This window comes from Cherax quadricarinatus, chromosome 10 (genome assembly GCF_038502225.1).
Source record: "Cherax quadricarinatus isolate ZL_2023a chromosome 10, ASM3850222v1, whole genome shotgun sequence".
NCBI lineage: Eukaryota > Metazoa > Arthropoda > Malacostraca > Decapoda > Parastacidae > Cherax > Cherax quadricarinatus.
Genome location: NC_091301.1, coordinates 4,313,822 through 4,329,371, shown reverse-complemented (window position 1 = coordinate 4,329,371; position 15,550 = coordinate 4,313,822). Strand labels below are relative to the sequence as shown.

General features: G+C 41.4%; 1 protein-coding gene across 7 annotated transcripts in view; it reads right to left on the bottom strand.

The window, feature by feature from the left end:
* The window catches only part of LOC128687865 (multidrug resistance-associated protein 1), a 314,708-nt gene that overhangs the window by 40,163 nt on the left and 258,995 nt on the right, over positions 1 to 15,550 (bottom strand). For 3 of the 7 annotated variants that reach the window (XM_070083524.1, XM_070083529.1, XM_070083528.1), the window contains one exon: positions 14,566 to 14,786. The exons of the other annotated variants lie outside the window; for them this stretch is intronic. In XM_070083524.1, the coding sequence (XP_069939625.1) occupies positions 14,566 to 14,786 (221 nt within the window). The remainder of the gene's footprint in view (positions 1 to 14,565; positions 14,787 to 15,550) is intronic. 7 annotated transcript variants of the gene reach the window in all.

Sequence of the window (15,550 nt, the reverse complement as noted above, 5' to 3'; positions counted from 1 at the left end):
ACATACCTGAACTCTAGTGAGGCTCAAACTGTGAAAAGGAAGAGTATATGTAACTACAAATTGTTACATTACAACTGTACAGTATTTGTTACTTACCTTTAGATTTGGCTGGAGAGGATTAACATCCTGAATTGAGTGGAAGGAGGGGGGAGGAGGTTTGACCTTACTAGGCCAATGATGGTTGGGGTTGATGGTGTGATGTTGAAGGTTGGAGATCTTTGGATGTTGATCCAGCTTCTTCAGTTAATTGTTGCAGTGGAGTGTTCAAGTATTCTGTCACACTGTGCTGGTTTGTTTTATCCTCCAGTTATTTATACAGGTCACTGCACATTCTAAACCAGTTAAACCATTCACTAGTTTTTTGGGATGGCCTTCCTCCTCACACAATATTTTTTTTTTTATTCAACAAGTCAGCCATCTCCCACCGAGGCAGGGTGACCCATAAAAGAAACACTTTCACCATCATTCACACACAATCACTGTCTTTGCAGAGGTGCACCGATATGGCAGTTTAGATGCCCTTTCACAGTGAGGACGGGTGACCCAAAGAAGAAATGCTTTCACCATTATTGTCTTGCCAGAGGGGCACTGATACTACGGTTTAAAACTGTAAATATCCCCACCCCTCCTCCAAAGTGCAGGCACTGTACTTCCCACCACCAGGACTCAAGTCTGGCTAACCAGTTTCTCTGATTACCTTCATAAATGTTACCTTGCTTACACTCCAACAGCACATCAAGTCATAAAACTCATTTGCCTCCACTCACTCCTACCTATCATGTTCACAAACACTTGCTGAATGTCTAAGCCCCTCACACACAAAACCTCCTTTACCCTTCCAACCTTTCCTAGTATGATAAGGCTTCTTCCTCTAATAATAAGGCCATCAAGTGAAACACCTCTCTGTTTTTCAATCCACACATATAGTAAAGTTTCCATTTTATTTAGCTGTGACCTATATTCATTGCACAAGCCCTTATCTTCATCTCAAATTGAACAAACCATTGATTTTCTAACACCAAATACTTGTGCACTATTCTACAGTCTAGCATTTTTTGTAATGACAAGTCTATTATTGTTTCATACTATGGAACAATGCTCTTCTCCAGACTGAGGGACTGACCACCTCAAAACTTTAAGGGTGATGGACTGATTACATCGTCTTCAAGTATCTTCTGCTTCTATCAACTTTTCTGTACTTGACTGAAGAAGCCTACTGTGTAGGCGAAACGTTTCATAATAAAGATACCTAACTGTTGCATATGTGTCTTACCTAACAACCTGTCGGTATTTTATACCATTTTAATGTTCAAGTCTATTATTAAAAATTATTTAGTAGTGTCATTTACTATACAATTAATTTTCTAAAAGAAACTTTGTTACTTAAGGGTTTTTATAGTCTCAATACAGTACGAGGGCAATATTAAAAAATTTTTTTTTATTTTTTCTTATGAAATGGTAGAGAATCTTTTTCTGAAGGTAATAAAACAAACAGTATGGAATTTGATGGAAAACTGACGGAATTACAGTGGACCCTCGACCAACGATATTAATCCGTTCCTGAGAGCTCATCGTTAGTCGATATTATCATTAGTCGAGTTAATTTTCCCCATAAGAAATAATGGAAATCAAATTAATCCGTTCCTGACACCCCCAAGTATTGAAAAAAAAAAAAAGTTTTACCACATGAAATATTAATTTTAATACATACAAACTGAAGAAGCCATGTACAATTACATGACACTTACCTTTATTGAAGATCTGGTGATGATTGATGGGATGGGAGGAGGGGAGGTAATTTTTCACAGTGGGGGCAAATGCATGGTGTAATCATTCATAGAAAAAGTCCCTAGTGACCCATGCCTTACTGTTTGCCCTCCACAGCACACACAAATTAGCCTTGAGGACATTGTTTTTCCTGAACACTCTGGGAGTTTCAGAGTGATACACCAATAAAGGCTTCACTTTGCAATCACCACTAGCATTAGCACACATCAACAGAGTAAGCCTGTCTTTCATAGGTTTATGTCCTGGGAGTGCCTTTTCCTCCTGAGTAATGTAGGTCCTGTTTGGCATTTCCTTCCAGAACAGGCCTGTTTCGTCACAACTGAACACTTGTTGGGGTTGGAATTTTTCAGTTTCACCATGCCTTATCACACTGTATATGCCACTACAATTCTTAAATCTCTCAAACCAACCTTTGCTGGGCTTAAATTCACAATATGAGCACTAGTTCCAGGCATTTTTTCCTGTTCACCTGGGTGTTAGTCAACTGTAGTGGGTCACATCCTGGGGGGACAAGATTAAGGACCTCAATGGAAATAAGTTAGACAATCCTCGATGATGCACTGACTTTCTTGGGTTATCCTGGGTGGCTAACCCTCTGGGGCTAATTGTTTCTCGGTAATTGTTTCACATTAAGCCACACCAACAACACACTCTCCGCATCTTCGAGTAATACAGCTGATGGTGGTGCAGCAACAGCAACAGCTGACCGTGGTCCAGCAACAGCTGACTGGTCCAGCAACAGCTGACTGGTCCAGCAACAGCTGACTGGTCCAGCAACAGCTGACTGGTCCAGCAACAGCTGACTGGTCCAGCAACAGCTGACTGGTCCAGCAACAGCTGACTGGTCCAGCAACAGCTGACTGGTCCAGCAACAGCTGACTGGTCCAGCAACAGCTGACTGGTCCAGCAACAGCTGACCAGTCCAGCAACAGCTGACCAGTCCAGCAACAGCTGACTGGTCCAGCAACAGCTGGCTGATGCAGCAACAGCTGGCTGATCCAGCAACAGCTGACGTGGTGCAGCAACAGCTGGCTGATCCAGCAACAGCTGACGTGGTGCAGCAACAGCTGGCTGATCCAGCAACAGCTGACCACGGTGCAGCAACAGCTGACCACGGTGCAGCAACAGCTGACCACGGTGCAGCAACAGCTGACCACGGTGCAGCAACAGCTGACCACGGTGCAGCAACAGCTGACCACGGTGCAGCAACAGCTGACCATGGTGCAGCAACAGCTGACCACGGTGCAGCAACAGCTGACCACGGTGCAGCAACAGCTGACCACGGTGCAGCAACAGCTGACCACGGTGCAGCAACAGCTGACCACGGTGCAGCAACAGCTGACCACGGTGCAGCAACAGCTGACCACGGTGCAGCAACAGCTGACCACGGTGCAGCAACAGCTGACCACGGTGCAGCAACAGCTGACCACGGTGCAGCAACAGCTGACCACGGTGCAGCAACAGCTGACCACGGTGCAGCAACAGCTGACCACGGTGCAGCAACAGCTGACCATGGTGCAGCAGCAGCAGACTGTGGTATGATAGTATTTCTCACCCTTTTTATCACAGGGTTGGCACTAGAAGCTTTCTTGGGGCCCATGGTGACTTATTTTGCAGGTACAATCACTTAAAACGCTGTGATAATATGAAATGTTCCAATTGTATGTTTGGATGCGCCCGCTGTGGCTGGCTGCTTGTAAACACTGGCACCCACGGGACAATGAGGTGCGCTCAGGCCGCAAGTGGACGCGTCTCGAACGGAACGAATCGTGTTGGTCGAGGGTCCACTATATGCTCTTGTGAATTTCGCCGAGTCAGTGATATTTATGCATCGGCGATATTGTCCACTTTGACTGCCATTTAAGGCCAATTACATTACTCCAGTCGACCAAATTCTTAACTATTTTACTAGCATTATTTCTATTTTATAGACTGAGCACACGAAATTGCCCAATCAACTATTTCAACTACCCAATAAAGTGATTGGAAATTGGAAATTTGGCCAATTTCACACACAGTTCAAAATATTCCAATTTCAAAACGGGGTCCAGAATAAACAATGCAGGCATTCCTGGAAGCAAAATAACATTTCTTCTGTTTATTAGTTATGTTTCCGGCTTTACAAATGAATTCCATTTTGATTTTTCATTCACATAATGAATTTTAATTCACACCAAAAAATAGAAGAATTACTGTTATGCAATATTGTAATAATTGTATAAATAATATCAGCGCATTTGTGAATGCACATCAGACCCACCAGTTGACGTGTATTGGATGCGTGATGTCATTTGTTTGCTCTTGAACATCGGCAAAAATTGAACATTTCCACTACTTTGAGCTCAGTTTCAAGCCATTTTCAGTACTAAAACCAATCAAAATCATCTCTATTTCTGTAATATATCTTCCAATCTATCATGTGAGATGAAGAAACCACAAATACAACCATAAAAAACATACAAAAATACACAGCAAACTCCATTTTAATCCAAAAACAGTCTCAATTTTTTTTCTCATTATGAACTGTGTGCTGCAGGATTGGTTTTATAAGGTGCGCACTTACCACACAGATAATCTTATTCTTTCATATCTGGCCCAAATTTACCACTCACAGCTTATCTGAGTGAGCTGAGCTCATGGTGTAGAACTACGGCTTGGACCCTGGCTTCAAAGCCATAGAACTCGGGGACAGACCCTCAAAAGGTTAAGGTAAGTACGTACTGTATGTACAATGGAACCTCTACTTACGAGTTTAATCCGTTCCATGACCTTGCTCGCAACTGGATTTGCTCGTTTGCAGTCAATTTTCCTCATTTAAATTAATTGAAATGGAATTAATTCATTCCAGTGGAATTCCAGGCCCGAGAAAATACTTTAATAATTTCCCTAATATCAACTCTACAGCTTATTTATCTATCACAATTCATGTAACATGACAAAAATATTAATAACATAGAAACATGATATATATACACGAGAATGAATAAAATACATGTCATTAAGTATGTGGCTAGTGGTGGTGACAGCAGCTATTGTTGTTGGGGTTTATAGGGCCACCACAGCGGCTATTCCTGCTCCTGACTACATGTGTAGAGAACCTAGGATAACCCAAAAAAGTCAGACAAAGTGACTTATAAGTGTGCTTCACTTAATTGCTACACTCTTAATGCTACACTTAATTGCTACACTTTGCCACTGCTGTTTCATCTTGTCTGCCACTGCTACCTTATGATGTCTGCCGCCACTGCTGCTTCATGTTGTCTGCCACTGCTACCTCATAATGTCTGCCACTGCTGCTTCATGTTGTCTGCCACTGCTGCTTCACGTTGTCTGCCACTGCTGCTTCATGTTGTCTGCCACTGCTGCTTCATGTTGTCTGCCGCTGCTACCTCATGATGTCTACCACTGATGTCGCCAAAGAATCGAACATTTCTGCTATTTTGAGCTCAATTTCAAGGTAGTTTTCATCGTGAGACCAATTAAAATCATATTTATTTTTGTAGTATATCTTCCATTCTATCACATGAGACCAAATAAAATGAGAATACGTACAACCATACAAATCATACGAAAATATACCGCTAAGGGGAGGCTAATGGCTAAGAAGTGAACTCCATTATTTATGGTCCGATTTCTTTCATTTTTGGTATACGTTAAGAAGCATCTTCTCATCATACATTACCCAAGTTTCAATAAGATAGTCAAACAACTGAGATCTAATTCCCTAGATCAAGAGCAGGGGCCCCCTCACCAATGTCAATTAACCTCCCTTACCTGGAGTTTACCTGGAGAGAGTTCCGGGGGTCAACGCCCCCGCGGCCCGGTCTGTGACCAGGCCTCCTGGTGGATCAGAGCCTGATCAACCAGGCTGTTGCTGCTGGCTGCACGCAAACCAACGTACGAGCCACAGCCCGGCTGATCAGGAACTGACTTTAGGTGCTTGTCCAGTGCCAGCTTGAAGACTGCCAGGGGTCTGTTGGTAATCCCCCTTATGTGTGCTGGGAGGCAGTTGAACAGTCTCGGGCCCCTGACACTTATTGTATGGTCTCCTAACGTGCTAGTGACACCCCTGCTTTTCATTGGGGGGATGGTGCATCGTCTGCCAAGTCTTTTGCTTTCGTAGTGAGTGATTTTCGTGTGCAAGTTCGGTACTAGTCCCTCTAGGATTTTCCAGGTGTATATAATCATGTATCTCTCCCTCCTGCGTTCCAGGGAATACAGGTTTAGGAACCTCAAGTGCTCCCAGTAATTGAGGTGTTTTATCTCCGTTATGCGTGCCGTGAAAGTTCTCTGTACATTTTCTAGGTCGGCAATTTCACCTGCCTTGAAAGGTGCTGTTAGTGTGCAGCAATATTCCAGCCTAGATAGAACAAGTGACCTGAAGAGTGTCATCATGGGTTTGGCCTCCCTAGTTTTGAAGGTTCTCATTATCCATCCTGTCATTTTTCTAGCAGATGTGATTGATACAATGTTATGGTCCTTGAAGGTGAGATCCTCCGACATGATCACTCCCAGGTCTTTGACGTTGGTGTTTCGCTCTATTTTGTGGCCAGAATTTGTTTTGTACTCTGATGAAGATTTAATTTCCTCATGTTTAACATATCTGAGTAATTGAAATTTCTCATCGTTGAACTTCATATTGTTTTCTGCAGCCCACTGAAAGATTTGGTTGATGTCCGCCTGGAGCTTTGCAGTGTCTGCAATGGAAGACACTGTCATGCAGATTCGGGTGTCATCTGCAAAGGAAGACACGGTGCTGTGGCTGACATCCTTGTCTATGTCGGATATGAGGATGAGGAACAAGATGGGAGCGAGTACTGTGCCTTGTGGAACAGAGCTTTTCACCGTAGCTGCCTCGGACTTTACTCTGTTGACGACTACTCTCTGTGTCCTGTTAGTGAGGAAATTATAGATCCATCGACCGACTTTTCCTGTTATTCCTTTAGCACGCATTTTGTGCGCTATTATGCCATGGTCACACTTGTCGAAGGCTTTTGCAAAGTCTGTATATATTACATCTGCATTCTTTTTGTCTTCTAGTGCATTTAGGACCTTGTCGTAGTGATCCAATAGTTGAGACAGACAGGAGCGACCTGTTCTAAACCCATGTTGCCCTGGGTTGTGTAACTGATGGGTTTCTAGATGGGTGGTGATCTTGCTTCTTAGGACCCTTTCAAAGATTTTTATGATATGGGATGTTAGTGCTATTGGTCTGTAGTTCTTTGCTGTTGTTTTACTGCCCCCTTTGTGGAGTGGGGCTATGTCTGTTGTTTTTAGTAACTGTGGGACGACCCCCGTGTCCATGCTCCCTCTCCATAGGATGGAAAAGGCTCGTGATAGGGGCTTCTTGCAGTTCTTGATGAACACAGAGTTCCATGAGTCTGGCCCTGGGGCAGAGTGCATGGGCATGTCATTTATTGCCTGTTCTAAGTCATTTGGCGTCAGGATAACATCGGATAGGCTTGTGTTAATCAAATTTTGTGGCTCTCTCATAAAAAAATCATTTTGATCTTCGACTCTCAGTCTGGTTAGCGGCTTGCTAAAAACTGAGTCATATTGGGACTTGAGTAGCTCACTCATTTCCTTGCTGTCATCTGTGTAGGACCCATCTTGTTTAAGTAGGGGCCCAATACTGGACGTTGTTCTCGATTTTGATTTGGCATAGGAGAAGAAATACTTTGGGTTTCTTTCGATTTCATTTATGGCTTTTAGTTCTTCCCTCAATTCCTGACTCCTAAAGGATTCTTTTAGCTTAAGTTCGATGCTTGCTATTTCTCTGACCAGTGTCTCCCTACGCATTTCAGATATATTGACCTCTTTTAGCCGCTCTGTTATTCTTTTCCGTCGCCTGTAAAGGGAGCGCCTGTCTCTTTCTATTTTACATCTACTCCTCCTTTTTCTTAGAGGAATAAGCCTTGTGCATACATCGAGTGCCACCGAGTTAATCTGTTCTAGGCATAAGTTGGGGTCTGTGTTGCTTAGTATATCTTCCCAGCTTATATCGGTTAGGACTTGGTTTACTTGGTCCCACTTTATGTTTTTGTTATTGAAGTTGAATTTGGTGAATGCTCCCTTGTGACTAATCTCATTATGTCGGTCTGGGGCTCCGCGCATACATGTCTGAACCTCAATTATGTTGTGATCTGAGTATATTGTTTTTGATATAGTGACATTTCTTATCAGATCATCATTGTTAGTGAAGATGAGGTCTAGTGTATTCTCCAGTCTAGTAGGCTCTATTATTTGCTGGTTTAAATTGAATTTTGTGCAGAGATTTAAAAGCTCGCGTGAGTGTGAGTTTTCATCAGAGCTGCCTCCTGGTGTTATTACTGCAACAATATTATTTGCTATATTCCTCCATTTTAGGTGCCTTAAGTTGAAATCCCCCAGGAAATTTTGCTTGCGTCTGGAAGCAAAAAATCGACTGAGTAGCTGCTCGTATCTGGAAAAACTCGCATGTGCATGCACTCGTAAGTAGAGGTTCCACTGTACTGTGTATTTATTTTACATTTTTACCTTTTTTTTTATGCCTAGCCATATTGAACACATAATATATGATAGTGTAAACTAAGCATTTTAGATGCATTTGATGGTGAAAAAACTGCTCTTTTCCACCTGCCAGCAATTCTTGCTTATTGCAAGAATTGGGAACTTAAGAGCTGCACAAAATGGGGCCCTCCTGTATTTGCAACATGAGCCCCAATCCTTCCATGTCAACTGTATCGTGTGCCTTTCCTAAATCCACAATACAACATAATGCTACTTTCCCTTACTGCAGTGTTCACTCGTGTGCTTCACTCCAAAGCCTAACGATATTAATCCGTGCATGAGAGCTCATTGTTATGCGAAATTATCGTTATGCGAATGAATTTTTCCCATAAGAAATAATGGAAATCAAATTAATCCGTGCAAGACACCCAAAAGTATGAAAAAAAAATTTTACCACATGAAATAAACATTTTCCTACACACAAAGAGAAGGATACATGCACAATAGTAGAGTAGTACATGCACAGTATATATTGTGCATGTACTACTCTGCTAAATGAAGAATAAATGACACTTACCTTTATTGAAGATGCAGCAATGACTGATGAGACACTGTGTCCTGGGAGTGCCTTTTCCTCCTGAGTACTGTAGGTCCTGTTTGGCATTTTCTTCCAGAACAGGCCTTATCACACTGTGTATGCCACTACGATTCTTAAATCTCTCAAACCAACCTTTGCTGGCTTTAAATTCACCAATATGAGCACTAGTTCCAGGCATTTTTCCCTGTTCACCTGGGTGTTAGTGGACTGGTGTGGGTTGCATCCTGGGAGACAAGATTAAGGACCCCAATGGAAATAAGTTAGACAGTCTTTGATGACACTGACTTTTTTGGGTTATCCTGGGTGGCTAATCCTCTGGGGTTAATTGTTTCTTGGTATTCTCAATAAGCCACACCAACAACGGTGCTACAGCAGCAGCAGACGATGCTACAGCAGCAGCAGACGGTACTACAGCAGCAGCAGCAGCTGACGGTGGTACAGCAGCAGCAGCAGCAGCTGACAGTGCTACAGCAGCAGCAGCAGCAGCTGACAGTGCTACAGCAGCAGCAGACGATGCTACAGCAGCAGCTGACGGTGGTACAGCAGCAGCAGCAGCAGCTGACGGTGGTACAGCAGCAGCAGCAGCTGACGGTGCTGCAGCAGCAGCAGCTGACAGTGCTACAGCAGCAGCAGCTGACAGTGCTACAGCAGCAGCAGCAGCAGCAGCTGACAGTGCTACAGCAGCAGCAGCAGCAGCAGCAGCTGACAGTGCTACAGCAGCAGCAGCAGCAGCAGCTGACAGTGCTACAGCAGCAGCAGCAGCAGCAGCTGACAGTGCTACAGCAGCAGCAGCAGCAGCTGACAGTGCTACAGCAGCAGCAGCAGCAGCTGACAGTGCTACAGCAGCAGCAGCAGCAGCTGACGGTGCTACAGCAGCAGCTGACAGTGCAGCAGCAGCAGCAGCTGACGGTGGTACAGTAGCAGCAGCAGCAGCTGTACGGAGACACGCACTCCACTTTCATACTTATCAATGATCTTTTTCTTCATCTCTATAGTAATTCTCACCCTTATTGCTGCAGGGTTGGCACTAGAAGCTTTCTTGGGGCCCATGGTCACTTATTTTGCAGATAAAATCACCAAAAACACTGTAATAATACGAAATGTTCCGATTGTATGCTTGGATGTTACCGCGGAGGCTGGCTGGTAAACAATGCCACCGGCGGAACATGTGAGGGTGGCTCAGGCCACACATAGACGCGTCTCGGACGAACAGCGTTGAGCGGGTTTTTTAGCGGTATGCGAGGCAAAATCTTAGCGATAAAATGTAGCGGTATGTGGATTTAACGTTATGTAAGGCCAACGGTATGCGGGGGTCCACTGTACATGTCTTGTTCTTATCCCATGGTTTTTCTGGCTTACAACATGCTTCACATAATTTATACAACCTCTCCTCACGTACTCATTTACTGACGACTCAGACTTACAAAGGGCTCTCTGACCAGTATAAGAACATAAGAAAGGAATACTGCAGCAGGCCTACTAACCCATGCGAGGCAGGTCCAAGTCTCCCACCGGCTTAAGCCAATGCCCCAACCTAGTCAGGTCGGGTCAAATTCACTTAAGGAAGGAGCACAGCAACTGACCTAGTAGCACAAGCTAATCAGGTCCAACTCACACCCACTCATGTATTTATCTAACCTATTTTTAAAACTACACAACATTTTAGCCTCTATAACTGTACTCGGGAGTTTGTTCCACTCATCCACAACTCTATTATCAAATCAGTGCTTTCCTATATCCTTCCTGAATCTGAATTTTTCCAACGTAAAACTATTGCTGCGAGTCCTGTCTAGGCTAGATATTTTCAGCACGCTATTTACATCCCCTTTATTTATTCTTGTTTTCCATTTATACACCTCGATCATATCCCCCCCTAATTCTACGCATTTCTAGAGAGTGCAGATTCAGGGCCCTCAGTCTATCCTCATAGGGAAGATTTCTGATACATTGGTTCAACTTTGTCATCCTCCTTTGTACGTTTTCCAGAGCATTTATATCCATTCTGTAATATGGTGACCAAAACTGTGCAGCATAATCTAAATGAGGCCTAACCAAGGATATATAGAGTTGAAGAACAACCTGAGGATTCCTATTATTTATGCTTCTTGATATGAAGCTAAGGATTCTGTTAGCTTTATTGGGAACACTTATGCACTGTTGTCTTGGTTTCAGATTACTGCTAATCCGTAATATTAAGATCTACATTATTTAGTTTATATGTGGCATGGTTATTTTCCTGTCCAACATTTAGAACATTGCATTTGTCTATACGTATTAAACTGCATCTGACACTTCTCCAACCACTGCATCAGTCTATTCAAATCTTCCTGGAGTGCTCTAATGTCCTCGTCAGAATGAATTCGACAGCCTATTTTGGTGTCATCTGCAAATTTGCTGATGTCACTCTTTATGCCCTCATCAATGTCGTTTATGTAGATTGTGAACAACAGGGAGCCCAACACTGACCCCTGTGGAACACCGCTCGTGATGGTTTCCCACTCTGATTTCTCCCTATTTATGCAAACTCTCTGCTGCCTATTTGTCAACCATGCCTCTATGCAGGAAAAAATTTCTCCTTCTTTTCCAAGTGCCTTAATTTTCCTCAATAGTCTCTGATGTGGGACCCTGTCAAAAGCCTTACTGAAGTCCATATACACAATATCATATTCATTACCATGATCTACCTCAAATACCCTAGTGAAAAAAGTTAATAAATTCGTAAGGCAGGAACGCCCCTTTGTAAAACCATGCTGAGATTTGTTGGTTAATTTATGCTTTTCAAGGTGGCCACGAACTGACTCGGCAATTATTGATTCCATAAATTTTCCCACTATGGAGGCTGGGCTTATTGGTCTATAGTTCGAACCTAAGGACCTGTCACCTGCTTTGAAAATAGGTATAATGTTTGCCATTTTCCACTTATCTGGCACCATGCCAGTTTGTAGTGATATGTTGAAAAGATTAGTAAAAGGTTTGCTAAGCTCCTCTTTACATTCCTTTAGAACCCTTGCGTACAGTTCATCAGGGCCTGGAGATTTGTTAAGTTTTAATTTATCTATTTGCCTAAGGACCATGTCACTTGTGACCCTAATAGTGCACAGTTTATTATCGTCCTGTTCTACATAATTTATTATTTCTGGAAAATCGCTAGTATCTTCCTGTGTAAAAACTGAGAGGAAGTATGTGTTAAAAAATTCTACACATTTCCTTATCACTGTCAGTGAGCTGACCCGAGTAACTTTTGAGTGGGCCTATCTTGTCCCTGATCTTACTTCTGTATACCTGAAAGAATTCTTTTGGGCTAGTCTTCGATTCTCTTGCAACTTTAACCCTTAAATGGTCCAAACAGATCGATGTTCAAATCCGTAGTGCTCCAAAAGTAGATCTACGTTTTTTACATATTTTCAAATATAACAAGAAAAAAAATGTAGATAAAAGTTTTTTTACACGTTTTCAAATGTTAAAAAAAAAAAAGTTCTACATTTTTTTACATACTTTCAAATGTTGAAAAAATGTATATATACGTTTGGACCGTTTAAGGGTTAACCTCATAATTTCTTTCTGCTTTTCTTATTCCCTTTTTTATTTCTCTCTTTAACTGAATATATTGATTTCTTAACTGCCCCTCTCCTCTTTTAATTTTGCCTATATATGCCTCTCTTTTGACCAATCAGATGTTTTTATCTATTGTTCATCCATTTAGGATCATTTTTGTTTGATTTGATTTCCTTATTTGGAACATAAGTTGTCTGAGCAGCTAGAACTATGCCCTGGAAAACGTCATATCGGCAATCATCACCACCTACCTGACCCATATTCACCCAAGTAATTTTTCAGTCCTATGAAATCAACCAAGTGGAAGTCAGGGACAGAGACTTGATTGCCATTATTAGGGGAATTCCATGATATATTAAAACTGAGTGATTTGTGATCACTTTCCCTAAGCTCATTCTTAACCTCAAGATTATTAATTAGCATTTCCCTGCTGGCAAGAACCAAGTCAAACAGGTTATTTCCTCCAATTGGTTCTGTCACAAACTGTTTTAAAAAACAATCCTGAATTGTATCAAGAAAGTCACTTGACTCTAAATTTCCTGTCAAATTGCTCCAGTCAATCTTCATTCCTAAATAATGTATATTAGAGCTGATTACCTCTAACCTGTTTATTACAATATAGAGTACACTGCTGTATAAACATTTAAAAATATACCAGAAATGTTATAAATGGTGCAAAGGTAACATTAACCCTTTGAGGGTCGACAGGCCCTCTCCGAAACTCGTTCTCAGGATCGGCCAAATTTAAAAAAAAAAAAAAATTATTTTCTCTTATGAAAAGATAGAGAATCTTTTCCCGATCATAAAGACACCAAAAGTTTGAAATTTGATAGAAAACTTACGGAATTATGCTCTCGCAAAGTTAGCGGTCTCGGCGATGTTTACGCATCGGCGATTTTGCCCACTTTGAGCCCCATTTTCGGCCAATTTCACTGTACTAGTCGACAAAAAACATGAATATTTCGCTAGAACTCCATTTTTTCTATCGAATGGATGCAAGAAACCACTCATTTATGAAATTCAACTATCCAGTACAGTGGTCAGAATTTAGCAATTTTGCCAATTTCACACAAATTTCAAAAGATGCCAATTTCGGAATAGGGTCCAGAATAAACAAGAAAGACATTCCTGGCACTAAAATGACATTTCCTCTAGTCATTAGTCATGTCTCAAGTCCCCTCTTATATTCTTTTGCTTTCCACTTTGAATTTTTATTTTCACAAAAAATATAAGATTTACTGTTATGCAGACTACTGCATTAGTGTAAAAAATGGTATAAATATTATTGGTGCACTTGTGAAAGAATATTAGACTCACCAGTTGACGTGTATTGCACGCTCGGCACGATTTGTTTACTTTTGAAGTTTGGTAAAAATCGAACATTTCTGCTACTTTGAGCTCAATTTCAAGGCACCTTTCTTTGTAAAACCAGTCAAAATCATCTCAATTTCTGTAATATGTCTTCCATTCTATAAAATGAGACCAAGAAAACTAGAATACAACAATAAATACCATACGAAAATACACTGCAAAGTCGCTGATTTATTAAACAAAAATGGTCAAAGTTTTTTTTTTCTCATTATGCACTGTGTGCTGCAGGATTTTTTTTAGACTGTGCACACTGACCACATAGACCCATTCTTTCATATGAAGGCCTACCAGCTTTCTCCCACTAGATTTGAGGCCGCTAGAATTTATGAGTACTAGTACGTCAAAAACCCCTACGTGTAAAACGTACTAGTACGACGAAAACCCTCAAAGGGTTAAAACAATATCAAATATGGTTGACACAAACCCACTACCATCATACTATGCCCCTCACTTAGCAATGAATTCGTTTACCAGCATGGTCTTAGGAACTCATTCGTTAAGGAGAAGCTGTGCTTATTTCAGGCTCTAACTACTCCTTCCTTCACCCAAGCATGTAATTTTGTCCTCCATTTGAACAATACATCCAACATTTCTCAAACTAGATCTCCATATAATAACCAAAATTAGAAAGAAATATAAAGCCATGCATGTTTTACTACAGCATTAGTGACTACTACTACAGGAAAATAATTTTTTATGGATAATGACTGGTTCAGCAGAGATGCTGGTGCATGCTTTCACATTAACAATTCAGAGCTACATACCGTCAAGAAGCAAGTTAGCCAAGACCTTATTGTCCAAGGCAAAATATTGTCAAGTGTGTCTACATCCTTGCCAAATCGATTAATTAAACGGCCAATAGGATTTGTGTCAAAGAAGGACATTGGCAGACGTAGGACATTCTGAAGAACTTTATTATGTACTTGCTCTGCTGCCTCAAGAGCGCCAAATGACTGGGAAAATGCTCCAGCCAGGATGAAAAATGCTGTTGAAAAAGTATATTTATGATTTGATCTGTTTTAAGCACTGTTCTTCTGGGTATGAACTAAGGAGTTTGCAACTTTGCCATTACTGTAACCTAATCTGATTTTTACATTTACTTAGAAGCACTAAACCCATAATGGCCATAGAGAACTTGAAGGGAGGGAATCAGGTATGATCCAAGGCATGGGAGGATAGCTTTAACTCTTTGGATCAAAAGTATTTTATAAAAAAAAAAATTAAATAAAGTGTGTATTATTGCTCCCTACTGAAATTCATAAGGTAAAATTCCACAGAAATATTGAGGCATTCTTCTGATGCACTTCCAACACTACATTTTACTTACTGCACATATAACATTAACATATGAAGTATGAGGCAAATATTTAATGCATAATTCCAACGCAGATATCAGTCCCTTTTAAAGCACAAAACTAACACAACCAATGGTATGTGGCCAGTTAGATGTAGATCTTGAATAGTAGTAGTAAGTAGTAGTAGTAAGTAGTAGTTGTAAGTAGTAGTAAGAAGTAGTAGTAAGTAGTAGTAGTAGTAAGAAGGTGGTAGGTGGAGAGGTGGAGGTGAAGTGGAGTGTGAGTGAAGTGGTGGTGGTAGGTGGTGAGTAGGTGGATGGTGGTAGAGTGGAGGTGGTAGTAGTAGGTAGGTGGTGAAGTGGTAAGGTGTAGTAGGTAGGTAGTGTAGTAAGTAGTAGTAAGAAGTAGAAGTAAAAGAAGTAGTAGTAATAGTAGTAGTAATAGTAGTAATAGT